General features: G+C 36.4%; 1 protein-coding gene across 4 annotated transcripts in view; it reads left to right on the top strand.

Moving 5' to 3' along the window:
* Nucleotides 1-16,077, top strand: part of LAMA2 (laminin subunit alpha 2) — a 347,870-nt gene that overhangs the window by 84,724 nt on the left and 247,069 nt on the right. For all 4 annotated transcript variants that reach the window (XM_071740967.1, XM_071740966.1, XM_071740969.1 and 1 more), the window contains exons 3-4: nt 1,599-1,711; nt 15,049-15,291. In XM_071740967.1, the coding sequence (XP_071597068.1) occupies nt 1,599-1,711; nt 15,049-15,291 (356 nt within the window). The remainder of the gene's footprint in view (nt 1-1,598; nt 1,712-15,048; nt 15,292-16,077) is intronic.

Raw genomic sequence — 16,077 nt, 5'->3', positions numbered from 1 at the left:
GTTAATTGTTGATTTATCTCCCAACCCCTCCTTCTCATGTTTTAACTTCATATCAATTTCAAGAGACTTATATCAAAATTTCCAATTAGACAGCTTCTGTCACAATCACCAAGGAGCTCTGAGTTTGATTTTTGCTAGTACCAAACAAGTTTGATTTTTGCCAAGGTTTGTAAAAATGATCACAGCTGTGGGAACTGACAACACATAAAGCTTGGTTGTGTTTTGCTTTTCCCTTCAAAATAAAGATAAAGCTACTAAGAACATCATTTGTAGCACCAATATTCTAACTTGCAAATTTTGGTGCCCATTTATGTCACTGAATAATCTGATATTGAAGTTATTTTTTGGCAATTTTCAATTTTGAGAGCTTATCCCTTCCCTCACTCTTTAAATATCTTCAGCCATTCTGGCTTTCCTTAATGAGCTAGGACTCATGTCCTCCACAGGTGGCTGATGTAGCAAGAAAACAGATTCAAAGTATCAATCTGGCTGGTTAATTTAAATAATAATTCAAAACCAACTAAATTAATCAGTTCATGAATTAATTATTGGGAATTCTAGGACTAGCTAGTAATGAAGCCCATTCCAATTTCATATTGAAAACCTGTCAGTTTAGAAAGTTGTCCTTAATGAGGGGGGTAGGATTTCTCCTGTCTTACATTCTTGCAAACAGAACCTGCACAGAACAAGCCTACCAGATATGAATTTCCTTTGGGTTATGTTCCTCATAATGTACAGACATGCTCTAAGCAATTAGGAAATTGAAAATATAGCTCATTGTACCTTTTATTTCCAACTGGAGAGGGACACAGATGGATCTCAGAAAGTAACCTGGAGATGCCGAATGAATTTTTTCTCAGTCTGAATAACATTAAAACACTGTGCAAGCAACCTTCAATAATTTAGAAGCTCTTGAAATCTAGAAAGAATTCAATTCTCTAAATAAATTCTTATCCCTGTTATTTGGGATTCATCTGCAGTGGAGTAAATGTAGACATGAAAAGTAATGCATCTGGGATTTTGAAGTTATAATCATCTTTATACACATGTATGTGGGTCAGACAGTTTTCCAGTTGAGAAATATAATCTGTAATGATTTCTGAATCATTTCCTTTTTAATGATTCCTGAATTATTATCTGAATTAATTCCATGTGTGCTTAAAAATACTAGTACCATCATTACTTTAATCACTCCTTTCTCTGCATACTATATCTTGGGGTCCTGATCTGTTTTCCTGCTGCAGCATTTAATGACTTCATAGTACCTGAGTACCTGAGTGCAGTACATTTCTGCACTCTGGAAGAGTGCAGGAAGTGTTCACTTGATTTAAATGTTTACATTTTGTCTAGAATCAGGAGAGCCTCCAAGTTCATTTAGGTATTTTGAATCAACTTGTTGTGGTCCTAATAAAAACTAAAACAACTAATGTTAGAGGAGTATTCCAATGACCTCTCCCCAAGAATAAAAGAAAAATTAATTTCCTAGGTTTTCAAGTGTTACCTCATTAGTTCTGCAATTGTATTGAAATCTATAATATAGACCCAAAAGTGTTTAAATATCCTATTAATTTTGAACTCTGTGTTTGCTATTCTGACAGAACGACATCCTATAACAAATGCAATTGATGGCAAGAACACTTGGTGGCAAAGCCCTAGTATCCAGAATGGAATTGAATATCATTATGTCACCATTACATTGGACCTCCAACAGGTAAACTTCTCTTTGTGTGTTTCTGCAAAGGCTTCCTTTCTTGCACAACAGATGACCTAGAGTATTTTCCTTTTTGCTCTTTGTTGGTTTTCTATTATGAAAGCATACTCATATTCTTCTCTTAACTTCTTTGTTGTTTATATCGATAATTCCAGCCAATTCATTCATTTAACATAATGTACCAAATTGAAAAGAATTTTCATGCGTATTTTTATGAAATTGTTTAAAAATATTTTAAATATAACATTTTCAGGTTTTTTTCATGATAGCTTCTGGCTTGGTGAAGACAATTAAAAGGCAGTTTCAGGGAAAAATGCACATGACTAAAGGTTTATTTGTTACAATACTGTTCTTTCTGGCTTCAGTAGCATAATACTATATGCTTAAATACACTAAAAGTACTTCAGTTGCACTAGGTATCCATGTGCATATGGTGGGTTACTTTGAGGGAGAGCCTGGGTTAAGGGAGGAGTTTGGCTAGTAAATTCCTTAAATAAATTGCCTCCTGATAGTGGAATCTTGTTTGAAAGATGTAGCTATACAGAATGCAGTTAGTTGATGCTTGAAAAAATTCTATATAAATTCCAGAGTATGTAAGCAAGAGGATTTTAGGGTACATAGGAAACACAATGTTTTCCAGGAAAAGGGAAAGGCCCTTTTTCTGGCTCATTGGAGAGAGACTCTCCTTTCCAGGTCCCTCTCCATTGTCATTTGTTCAATGAGATGAATTTTGTTTCTGTTTATTATTATTAGTTTATTGGTTTCACTTGGAACCTGCCTGTCTTTAGGTCCATACTTTCTCATTTAGCTATGTTTAAAGAGAACAATAGCTGAATATCTTCTAAAGAGGCTTGAATAAAGCACAGTTTTTTAGAAAATAAAATAAAAGGACAGGCATTGAGGTATCTCTGTGCATGCATACATACAATTTATTTGTAAGAGATCAAACTCAACTGATTCCAGAACTCAAAATTTCAGTAAGGTTTAACCAAGTTTTTGTGCTTTATTTCTTATAAAAAAACTGCCATCCAAATGATCTGATGGTAAAATTCTTCTAAGTACCTTTGTCAGTAACACTGAAGTACTTGGAGGGCAGTAGTCTTTATACCTGGAAGAGCCCTTGAGTCCTGGGAGAACTGTTAGCATTCTGGGTTTGTAGCCCTCATAGTTACTGGCAGAAACAATCCTACACCTGTGTCTTTGGCCTTACATCTGCAAATGCACTCAATGTGCATTTCTGTTTCAATCAGCAGAACTAAAACCCTTTTATGGAAATATGGAAGTTTAAAGTTCTGTGGTGTTTTTTTTCTTTTTTAAACCTCCAGAGACATTAGAACTAAACCATACTGTTTTTTCATCAGCCTAGTGATTTTACTTATGCAGTTGTTTAGGCCAGGTCTGCAAAGCTAGAGTTGTACATGTGGTTTTTTTTCTGCTGTGTCAGTGTCTAGATTGTCATAAGAGATGAGCAAATGCGTGCACTTCCTAATGCTTTGGGTTTTCTAATGCCCTAAAAAGTAGCAACTGTAGGGTCAGTGACTATACTGAAGAAGTACAGGTTGTTCCAATGTACTTAAAGGGCTTCTTTGCCAGTTCAAAGTGGTCTGAGAATGCTGCACTGTGTGTTGTCGGGTAGGGTTTTTTCTTGTTTATTTAAATGAGACAAGAACTAAGTATGAGCCTGTTTCCTTCCCACGTTCTCTAAGTATTTAAAGAAAACTTAGGCATCCTTTTGCAGTACTGAAGCCAGTACCTTCTCTTTAGCCCATTTGGTGATATTGGCTGGATAGGGGCAGTGTGAAATTTCCTGTGGATGTCAGAGAGGTGGGATAAGACTCTCTGTCACTAGTGCTGTCTGTCACACTTTATGACCTGAGTAACTCATATAGTTAGGAATGAATGCTGTGCTTACTCACCGCTTTATGTGAACAGAATAACAATTTTGTTCCTTAAAATGTAGTAAAAGGTATGTTGCAATTTGCCTGGTTTTAAAACTGCTCAGAAAGAGCAGAAATAAGAGTTGTTTGGATTTTGAATTTAGGAATTTGTATTTGGTTTTTCAAGTATTTTGTAGGCATGGCATTGTGGGCTTAATTAACACAATTGGCAAAATACTAAATTTGTCTTCCAGCAGTGTCATGTGTAGTAGCCAGTATGAATTATGATCAGCAGATATTTTTGAGATACTACTTAAAAGAAACCTCATTCTTTGCCTTTGGCTTATGGAAGATTCAGTAATTACTATGTTTGTGTTGATAAATTCTTGCTTTAAGTGTAAAAATGTGTAACTTCTTTTTGTGAGATATAAATACAAAACGACAAATCTACAAGTAATGGACTCAAAATTGCTGGAATACATTAGTTTGTGTTATCACTGGTAATTATGACAATACATGGAATGCTTTTAGCAATTCTAATTTCATGAAAAAAATCAGGAAAATTGTTAGTTTCTTTATTTAAATAATGCTTAGCCTTTTGAGGAAGCTACATGTTTTTTACCTTTTTGTGCAGTGTAGCCATATAAAAATGGTGTATACTAGTTAGTACTAACTAATAAATGGAAGAATTAACCTATATTTTAACTTTAGGAGAAGCCAAAATATATTCAGTCAGGTTGGGAATAATGAGTTTTCTTCTTTTCTCCCAACAGTTACCTTACTGTTTAAGGTGTGCCTTACAGCTTATCACAACACTTAAAAAGAGCTTTTATCAATATTGGAGATAAGGTTTCTAATTCATTAAATACATTTGAAATTTTTATCCCGTCTGTTACAAAAATAGAAGCTGAAAACTGGAACTATTTGTTTCTGAGCGTCTTTGCCAATTTGCTCTTAACCCTTCACTTTTCTGGACTTTTTAGCCATTTAGACCGTTATCATTTTACCTATTTTATATATTATGCAATACCATTTGTAGCTGTACATGTGAACTTATCTTTTACTGTGCGTTTTATTCAGCGAGTGCATAAGATGTTAAAATATGAATGTAGTTTTATTTGGGAGCTGCTCACAAAAATTCAAATGGAGCTTAAAATTGAGAGGTTGACCTACCCTGGTTACTGACAGTGGAAGAGCAGATCTGAGTTGGGTAAGGTAGGTTCATCTGTCTCCTAAGTTGTTCCATCTATGAAGCACTCTCAAATTACCAAGAGAACCTGTCTCCTGTTCTGCGTCTCTCACTCCTGGTGGTTGTGTGGGGTCTGTGGGTTTTGCCTGGAGAGCAGTGGGCAGTTTGAGTGCAATGCTGAGCAGGACTGACAATGAACCTCGTCAAGAAGTACAGAGAAGTGAATTGGCAAAATGGAACTGGATGTATTTCAGGGAGAGCATATTCCCTGTACTTATGTTATCCTGGATCCTCTAGTGGTTTTATTTTGCAATGATGTGGAAGACTGATAAATATCTTAGAGAATCAGTGATGCACAGGAGAATAATTAGGCAGTTTGAGGTGAGATGATCAGCTCATCCAGTTTGTGAGCTCCACAAACTATTAATGAAGTGAACCAAAGCATCCTAAATTGGACAGTTTGAAGATTCACCTCAAAACCATGCTCCTTATCTGAGCTAAAAAGCCAATGCCTATGTACCCTCTGATCTATGTCTGAACAGAGTTCAGATTTTGTTAAGCCTATCAGATGCTATTCACACGAAAATGGTGGTTTTCTTCTATGTCTTAATGCAATATTGCTGACTTTTTGAGGGGGGGAGAAGGGAAGTATGGGATAAGGGAAACCTCCTGTGAAGAGACCTTGCTTGCAAGATGTCATTTGCTCGTTGTGTTTGTCAGTATGACTGTGCTTCAAGCACATAAAAAGGTTTTTTTAAAGCTTTTCATCCCCAGACCAGAAAGTAATTTAACAGAAATGAAAATTAATCCAAACTGAGACTTTTCACCAACAAATTCTAGTCTGTTTTGTCCATCAGAAATGTTTGTCTAAAGAGAGAAATGTGAAGACAAGCAAAGTCTGTTCAGAATGTAATACTGAAGTTGGATAAATGCCCTTCCTCCCCCACCCCCGGACCTCTGGCATCCCCCTCCCCAGGCTGGCTAAAGGGAAGCATTCCTGTCTCCTTTGTTCTGGCACTAGAGCTTGTGCTGCCATGCAGTGAACCATATCAGTACCTCAATACTGTAAACTACATCTTGTCTTGATTTTGGAGGGTTAGGTTTCTGCCAGATCCATTTTCTAATTTGGCTTGTTGCGGGGTGATCTAATGCCAGCACAGGGAAGGGACAGGAACATATATCTGGTGATGATGGGGAAAACAATTCCACCTCTCCAAAACAGTGGGCACTCTCCTTTGGCTTTGACTGAATGGAAAACTTGGAAGTATAAAATACTGGTCTATGAGCTACAGACAATGGCTGCAATATAGACCTGCCCTCCTGAATATTTGTTTTTTGGTATATCTTGCCTCTGAATTCTTTTGTTTTGAAGCAGTGTAAACACTTGAGCACACAAAAATTCCTGCGTCCAGTTCTCTTGGTTAGTTATACCTAAGCACTAATGAACTCAGAGGCAGCTCTAAGAAGGTAAAATGAAAGCAGTGAAAATGGGAGAGGCAGTGGAACTAACAGAAAAAAAGGGAAGTTGTACTGAACTGCTTAGCCAGTTTTTACACATATAATTGGATGTTATAATACTGATTTTTTTTTAAAGTTTTCTTTTTTGTTGCCTTCACAGACTTGAATCTGAAGATTTTATTCGTTCCCTTAATTTCTTTAGTTTAACAATTTGCTGCTAATGCAATAATAAGGTATCTACAGGATGAGCCAAAGTGCAGCTTGCCTTTCTAATATTTTTTATTTTTCAATCAAAGTAAAACTGTTGGATTTGAAGTTAGTTCATATGAAATTATTTGGAAAAAGCAAAACCAGAAAACAAATATAAATATACCAATGAGGATTTGTACCAGACATATCTAGAAAACAAAATTATTAGCAATTGTGGCAACAAAATAGAACTATAGCAAATATTTTGACATCAAAGTAAACATTTTTAAGAACTATTTGGTTTATATACTTATCAAGTCTATTTTACAATAGACATTGTACAATATGTAGCCTTCCACTTGGCTTTCCCTTCATGGGAAAGAGAATATATGCTTGAACAGAATGTATGTACACTGGTAGCAGACGTCATCCAGGGCCCAGTTCTTGTCTCAAAGTTTTCTAAGTTGATATCATACAGACAAAAGCCTGAAAGAGGAGTGCCCATCTATGTCAGACATTAACTCCAGTAGAGCTTGCTGCATTAAGCTTGTAGATGTTCTAATGATAAGTATTAGTGAAGTTGACTGTCCTGCAGTATTAAACCAGAAGGTTTTTCATGAGTGATGCAGTAGTACATGGAGGGAGTAATCTCCAATGCGTTCTGAAATTCTAAGAAGCCGTTATTGTACTGAAAGCTTCATTGTAATACCCACCATATAAAGTGCTCCTAGCTAGATTGAGTAGTTCTATTAACTATAAATCTTCAGGGGCTTATTTTATTCAATTTTTTAATACTCCCCAATAAATCAGATCATAACTTTTATTTCTTGGTGGTTAGTCAGAAAGATTTCTAAGTAAGTAAATTCTTTCAGCTTCAGTTAGTAATATACACTGACAAGAATTTTAATAATGTTGAGAAAGTATACATTTTCTTTCTGAGAACTTACCTTACATTTTCCCTGGATGGCTACAGTAAGTATACATACCACTTTTTCTTTTCTAATTTTGATTTTAGCCAAGAGAGCTGTTAACTTTTTCATCCTTCAGGTGCATAGTTTCAGAATCCGGAGTGACACATGTTCTGACATGAATGTGAGATTTCCTTCTAATTTTATCCTATTGGCAATTCTGGTTCTAAAGAATGACAAATAATGGGGTCAGAGGAGTCTCAGCATTGAAAAATTTGCTCTTCTTGCTGAAAAATACATTTTCATTGAATGGTTTTAGATGTATAAAAAGCTAAATTGAAAAAAATGTGTGGTGCTCATGAAATAGGGCTTCTGTTGTGCTAGCTGTTTATCACAAAACTGTTACTGAAATATAAGGTCTATGCTACAAGATGGGCAACAAAATCCTGTAGTACAAATTATATCTGTTGTAACAGGATAGTTGACTATCTGTTAAGAGGCTATTAATTAAATTAGTTTTTGTAGGTATGTGTGTGCAAGTTCCAATTGAGAGGAGTAGGAGCAAGTCCTAACAGCAAGGAAGTGCCTTATTTTCCTGGTTTGAGCCAGGATAGAACCATTTTTCTTTCTTGTAATTTTACTTTCTGTTAAGTCTCCTCTAAGTAGCTGCACTTGCTGGAATTAATGTCAAGTTTCTCAGTCAGTGTTTGCTTCTAGGACTGGCAATGCTCAATGTTTATTGTTACAGCTTGAGAATGGTGTGCCAAGGCCACTGCTCAGTTGTAAGAAACCTTTACTCACTTAAAGGTGAGTAGAGGGGTCACACCAGCAACCCTCCTTTAGGAAGGAGTGGAGCTCACAGGTGACTGAAATTGAACAAACAGAACATTCCATCCCTTATGCACCATACTCAGTATAAATTTGAGGGATTATGAGGGTCAAGTTTTTCTTCATCCACATCTGGCATCCTGGGAGGATTCTGTCCGTTTGTCTCCTGTTGATCCTTCTCTGTGCCCTCCTAAATCTGTGTGTTTTTTTTAAAAGTATTGTATAAGTAAATTACTAACCTTAGTCTTCTGTGCTGGCCAATGATGAGCAGAAAAAGTGGTCAACAGAAAGCAGCTATTCTTTTTGAGGCCTTCAGAAACAACTGAACAGTGAGTAATGGAGAAAACCAACAGAGAAAATTACAAAGAAAAAGTTCACATGGCCAGAATTTTACAGGTACTCACTCTGTTTATTTGGCTTAATGTACCTTAGATATTCAGCAGCTGGACTGCTTTATTGTAAAGCTTGAGAGCTTTACAGTGTGACATTTTATAAAGTGCCCTGTTCTAATAGACTTCATTTTTTTTTTAAGGCATAAGTTATAATCATCTTGATAACATGAGCAAAAGTTGAGAGGTATTAATAAAGGATCTATTCTTCTCAAGGAGAAGAAAATGTTCTTAAAAGAGCCTGAGCTTTTTTACACAGCTCTTATATGCAGGGGAAGGAGAAAGCTGAGTTTGCTCTAAGATGAGGTATTCTTTATCTTTAAAAAATGGATGTTCTGCTACTAAATGGGACTGAGCAATGTAGGTGAGTTCATTTTTGTCTAATTAGAAAAGACAGAAGATTTCTAACTGAAACTTGGTTTGGTTTGGAGACATCTAGCTAGAGCTTTTCAAGGTTTGTTATGGTAAAATGTTTCTCAGTTTGTCTCACAATGTGCTGTGGACATTGTATATTGCATGACATTTGTAGCTACAATTTTTCTAGAACAGATGATCCCGTGCTTGCTGTTAGGCTGAATCGTTTGCAACATTGTGCAAAAAAACCTGTTGGAATCGGGTGTTAGAATGAAGTGTGTGCATCTTTCAGCCCAAATTCCCCATCTGGTTGCAGCATTTCAGTTGGAAGCAGCTCAAATGAACAGGAGAGAAATCGTCATTAGAAGGCAAACTGCAGCATGGCAGGGAGCTACTCTCTAGACTGATATTAGTTGAATACTGATAAGCATTTTTTTTTTTGATCCCCATGCCAACTTTTTCTATTACAGAATTTCTAAGTGTGAGCAAAGTGTTTGAAACCATGGGCACTGTCTCTCAGGACAGAGACAGAAAAAGATACATGCTAGATGGTCATTTGAGGAATCTGGAGAGCTACTTCCGTTTCTAAATTCAGGATTTTTCTATCTGAATTGTATGTGAGACTAAAATGAGAGGGTTGATTGTTCTTAACCCATTATCTGAAAATTCTTGCATCAAAACTGACTGCTCTCTTTCATAAATAACAGGCACAAGAATTATTTGTAATAGCATATGTGAATTGAAATATGACTGGCTCCACGGAATCATGAGGAGTTGATACCAACCTCTGAGGACAAGAGGAGCTCATTCCTAAAGTCACAAAACTTCTGCTTTAGCTCACGAGCACAGGTAGTTGGATTTGGTCTGTTTCATGTCTTAAGCCTGTAGGAGAGGCTATTCCAAAATGAAAAATAGTGCAACTGTGATATTTAATTCCAGGTACATGATGTCCTGCATATATCACTCAGATTTATACATGAGCATAGAGACAGACATTAATGATCAAGGAACACTGTTTTGCTTTGAGAATTATTTTAGGGCTGTGGCTCCTGATTGCTGGTGATTGTAGGGAATAGAAGTTACTGAACCTGGAAGCCTGATGGATGAAAGGCTGCTGTGGCTCTGTCTTCATATTTGGACTGTAGCAAGGCAGAGATGGTGTTTTTGAGAGAGTGGCACACATGTGGCAGCACAAAGCAACATGAATCCACCACTGTCTTATTGGCACCCACGTGAACACACAGTACTTGCACAAACACGGTTCAGACTGCTTCACTCTCTTCTTCCTCTCCTGCTGATTAGCATTAAGGCTGTTAGGGGCCACATATGCTTGTACATCCTGCATGCACAACGTGCAGCACTTCACTAGCTGGCCCCAGATCTCTTCAGTGATCGAGGTCAGGGCAAAGATGCTGACCAGCTAGCTATTTACAGTCAAGTGCTTCCTTTTACATCCCTTTTTCCTCTCTCTTACATTTGTTGCTTCCTGATCCACCTTGATCCCTCCATTTCCCCATCTTTATTCCTTCCCCTGAAGATTCCATAGTAAGTGTCACCCAAATATTTACACAATCCTTTTAACACATCTCATACTAAGTTTCACGTAGTCCCAAAGTGTTCTTTCCTTTGCTTCTCATAATGAATTGTACCCTTGTGGTCAATGACCCCCATTAGCTGGCAAGACATTATAAAATGTCTTTCTCAGTTGATTCATCTGGTTGGATTTCACATGGAGAAAAGGGCTGTCTTCAGTGCTTTGCTAGCCCTCACAGAACTTTTAAATGACTGGTTAAATAAACCTATAGGCAGTGTAAGGCCACAAGTTTTAACAGTGTTTATGCTAGACTGTAAGGAAACAAACTGGTGCCCAAATTCTGCACTCCTCTCAATAAAAGTATGCCATGTTTACTTGACCACTGAACTGGAATAATCAGCAACATAATATCATGGTAAATAAGTACATACTCAGTTTATTCCAGATTGCTGATGGAAGGCTCCATTAGAGCCATTACTTTCTTCCATTGAGAAAATGAAATCGAAATAGATCTATAAAATTGTGTGGTACAGTATTTTTTCTCTTGTGATATTCTGACTTTCATGAAAGGTTTCTAACTGAAGGATTTATTTTTTTAAATAGAAACACAGGTGGGAGTAAAGCACAATGAGATTTCCTGCTTCGCTAGCTAACCCTATGCAGATTAATGATTCACTTCAGCTCTATCTGAATAATATTAGTCTAGCAAATTACCCTGTGTAGTAGGATGCACTTTTCTATGTCTTATGAGGCATTCATAAGATACAGTGCTATAACTTACAGAACTGTTCCTCACAATATGTGCTTCACAGGTCTCACTGCTGAGTCAATTACCAATGAAAATGAGACCCAAGACTCATTTTGTTTCTCATCTTGGGGATTATGTTGTCTATAATTTAGGAAAAGCTTAAAGGACTATTTACACTATTTCCCTCCCACTCCTGTAATTACACTCTGGTCACATGAGCAGAGCAAGTAGAAAAAAAAAGCACCAGCTGCACTTTGGTAGCTATGTTAATGGACTGTTACACGCTACTATGACAGTATTGTTCTGTTTTAACATTTGTATCAGGAAACTTAGCTCTCCAGGTGATGTTGTATTGAACTTCTACAAAACCAGATGTACTCTAAGATTGTAGAACTATTACATCAATTGACATCTGTCGCCTTATTGATGCTTTTTGAAAAGTAAAGCAGCCATGCTCCATCAGTTGCCTTGTGGGAATAGAAGCTCAGTGTTAACAATTTAATAGGGAACTTGGCTTCAGAAAGCTGAGCAAGTTCACTTTTTATTTAGTGTGGAAAAAAATACAGCAAAATTTGGTGATACGTTAGACTTTATTGGTGTTCGTATTCTCGTGCCACTAAGCCCTAGATGGTTGTCTTAGAGTAACCAGAACACCATTTGCTAAGCAAGTCCACAATAAAAGAAGGGTTTCTCTTGTACCTGCAAAGTTTTCCAGTAGGTTGGAAAGACAATGTCAGTCCTGTGAGACTGATTTCCTTTGAAAAGCATCATACAGCTGCCATTAATTTCTGTTGGATTTTTATTCAGAAAGCCCATTACAACATGGAATATGCTATATTTGTTGTCTGTGTCATATCACTGTGATGAGCTGGGAATGACTAATGCAGCTCCCTTAGTTGGGACAACTGTCTTCCACATTTCTACTAAGGCTCTACAACTCTAGCTGTCCCCCAAAGAAAAGATGTTTCTAAGAAGCATGAATTAGCAGTCTGTACTTTGTTCATGCTGGCCTTAGTGAGAAATATCAGGAATAATATCAACCAAGACATGGTTTTGATGCTTGTGCTTACACATTTTCACTTGATTATGGTTAGCATTAACAGCCTACCAACGTTTAAAATTCTGGTCTTTAGTTCCAGCTCTGTTTTTCTGCCCAGGAAGTAATTTTATTTCATACAAAACAGTCCTTCATTTCCACTAGTGAATAGAGACTTGCAAGCAAAAAGAGAGCATTTTGCGTGCCAGTGTGTTGCAGATAGTTTGGTGCTGATGCAGAAGCCACTGCGGGAACTTTGAGAGGCTTGGACAGCAGTAGCAGCCTGGATCAGGCCAAAAACTGTAATTAAGGTTTAGTTAAAAACAACTCTTCATGTGAACTCTTTTATTTATGTTAACAAGCTTTTTTCCTTGTCAAGTTGAGATAAGAAAAATAATGTCCATCTCACTATGACCTGCAATATGCTGTTTTCTCTCCACTGCTTTTTATAAGATTTTGTTGCAGATTCATTTACAAGATACGCTAAAAATAATCAAAGCCAGAGATATATTAGAAATTGCAGTCAGAAAGTACACACTCCCAGAAGAAATGAGACTCCAAACAAATTTTCAGCAGAACGTGCAGAAAATGTTATTGAAATAGGGTGCTAATTTGTAAACTAAGTGTAGAAAGTTTCACTCTCCCACCCGGCCTAGTGTTTCAAGGCAAACAGGAAAGGCCTGTTGATTATCCCTTTTGTATCCACAGAGCCAATGAATTCAAGATATTTGCAGAGCTAAATTGTCTTCTGGCCAGAAGAAAATCTTCTGTGACGTTTTAAGAATTTTGGGACTTCTACAAATGAAATTACGTATTTAGTTACCTGTGTCCTAAACACATTGCACAGGCCTTACATGGTAGAAGCCCTAACAATATGTTTGACTTCAGTTGTTGTCTATTAAAAAAAAAAGTAGTCTTATTATGACAACTTGGAGTAAGAAACTTAATAAATAATTTTTTTTTAAAGAGTTTGTTGTTTGACTACATCATGCTAGTGTGAAAACAGTTTATAATTTATATGGGATTATTTACTCATGCAAAGTCCAATGTACAAGTTAACTCTTGATAAACTTGTTAAAATACCTCTCGTAGGAAATAGTAAATAATTAAACACTCCAGCTATTTTCTTTTATTTCAAAGAACTTAACTGGGGATGCACTATTTGGAGAGATATGTTAATGTTGTGGTTTTCTCTGTTTATTGTAAACAGTACTGGGATGCTGATTCAGTCAAGATACAATTGTAGTTATTTGCTGCCAAAATGGAATATATCTGTAAATGAGCTTAAGAGAGGAAATTGTTTGAACTAAAGAGGACAAGTGATTGTATGATTTCCATTGAAACAAGGGAATGAAAGAGAGGTTTCTTCTTGTCCCTGGATATTTTCTTTTATGCTACTGAAAAAAAAAAAAACCAAAACAATAAATTGAGATAATCCTCCACAGAATTGCATAGTTACAGATGAGTTTTCCAGGTCCAAATTTGTACAAATTCCCCCACTTCCTATTCCTATTGAAAAAAAAATTTCGTTTTTAGTGACCAACCTTGTACATCTTGTACAAGACTTGTTACTAGAGCTATTTTGGATCTTACTATGTTCTCAGCATCTGCACAGAAGGCAGGAATAGTGATTGCAGATAAACATTTTATTTGCTTCCATCTTCACATGTACTGGAGCATCTGCAGTACTCTGCCACTTGGTGTAATTTCTATTTTATAGTAATAGTAGTTACTAAAAAAGCAATTAGAGTCTTCTTAGTATTTCTTTCATCAATTACTATAGGCTCTTCTTTCACCAATGTACTGACTGTCTTCAAGAGATTTTGTGTGGACTAAATCTGAATCATGTAGCTTCTTTACAATTTCTCTTTGATATAGAAATAGAATTAAATCAACGCTGTTCTCTCTCAATGATAACGTCTGGCTCTGGCATGCTGATGTGCAGAATTACAGGCTGCATCTTATTAACTTACAGTATATTCAAATATTAACTTCTTTTATGTTATATTGTTCTGAAGGAAATAACTATTTTCTTCCCTTAGCTTCATTTCTACCTCTGTAGTGTCTCAATGTTGCTGGGTGGAAAAAGAAGTGAAACCAGAAGTGTGTTACTAAGATATGGCATTCTGAAATTGCAGATGTGTTGTTTGTGGCTTGCATTCCAGCAAGCTTGTAAACATAAATAAACCTTGATAACTCAATAGGCAGGTGAAATGGACCATAATGAGCATTGATTACATGCTTACATTCTGGTTGTAGTGACATTTGATGTGTTTCTGTCCTATAAAACTTATTTATGGCCACAGTGCTGAGTCATGTGATTGGAATAAGAACATTTTATAGAATGATTTCAGCAGGATGTGATTACCTCTCAGTAGTTTAAACTTGTGTTTTTTCTTAACAGTGATAAGGTTGTAATGAAGTTTAGCAACTTTTAAACATTGGAGAAAGTGCATGTCTATAAATACAGACAGAGAAACAAACCTACTTTTACAAATTGACAATACTGGAAAACAAACTTTGCAAAGATTTGGTTGAAACTGCGGCTTAATAATTACCTCCAAAATTATGTGGAATTTGGAGTGCTTTTAAGTTCTATTTTCAAAGCCTCTCTCTTCCTAATGCAACTCATCTTTTTTTCAGAAATGTTAATGGAGAATTTATTTCTGTAGTTAGGAGTGTTTCAGTGGAATCTGAGGACACATTGCATTTTAGTGAAAAAAAAAAAGTTCTCATATTTACTTCTTAGTTTCATAGCTTTCGAGAGATCAGAATTAATTAATAAGTACGTATTTCCATATATTTTAACAATTTGTCTGTTTTTCAGGTTTTCCAGATTGCCTATGTTATTGTGAAAGCAGCGAACTCACCTCGACCTGGGAATTGGATCTTGGAGCGTTCACTGGATGGTGTAGACTACCAGCCATGGCAATATTATGCTATCACAGACAGTGAATGCTTGACACGCTACAACATTCATCCCCGTCCTGGGACACCGTCCTATATAAAAGATGATGAAGTCATATGCACTTCTTATTATTCCAAAATCCACCCTCTGGAGAATGGAGAGGTAAGATCAGTTGTTATTCCGTGCGCTGTAACCTGGCAAAAAAACCCCAAACCTTTGCTTAGTTGGCTAATATCTGCCTTGAGTAGACAGGGAGTATTTTGATATCCTTGAAAAATGATGAAGTCATCTGTTTGCAATTTGAAAAAAACTCATGTGTTCCTATATAGTGCATACAAGGTACACTCTAATGTGCGTATTCTACAAAGTAAAGGTGAAGGAATTATTGGCGGAACAAGGTATCAGTACTTACAAGCTTCTTTACTTAGAAGCTTCTTTAGGTGCTTGAGATATGTTCCTGTGTTACTTGTGAACAAATGTGAGAACACTGGGAATAACCATAGATCCAGTGAAATCATTAAATGATCCTTTCCAGTCCTTGTGTATAAGCTAGGATGTTAAATGGTAATGATTTTACTCAGAGTTTAATTTATTGCTTTTAAGAGCTTGTAACTAACCCTCTGCCCCTGCATAGATCTATCTATTCTTCTCCTGTCAGAGACCTCTGCTATTTCATGGTAGTCTAGGCCCATGAATCCTGGACTAGTCCTTAGTTTAAAGTGAGAGTATAGAAAAGATGTAGTAGAGGTGAGAACAAGAAACCATGGCTGAAAGAACAAGGCAAATGTAACAACTATAGCTGGAAGTACACTATTTTTACCCATTTAAAATGAAGAGACAGAAAGCCATGTATACTGAATTCCAACAACTGTATATTTTTTTCACATGCTTTTAACACTTGCATAGAACTTGGTAATTCAAGGAAATATCATAACTCAAAAGTGCACT

This window comes from Heliangelus exortis, chromosome 3 (genome assembly GCF_036169615.1).
Source record: "Heliangelus exortis chromosome 3, bHelExo1.hap1, whole genome shotgun sequence".
NCBI classification, from domain to species: domain Eukaryota; kingdom Metazoa; phylum Chordata; class Aves; order Apodiformes; family Trochilidae; genus Heliangelus; species Heliangelus exortis.
Note: the sequence above shows the minus strand (reverse complement) of the source record. Positions and strands in the feature narration are given on the sequence as shown.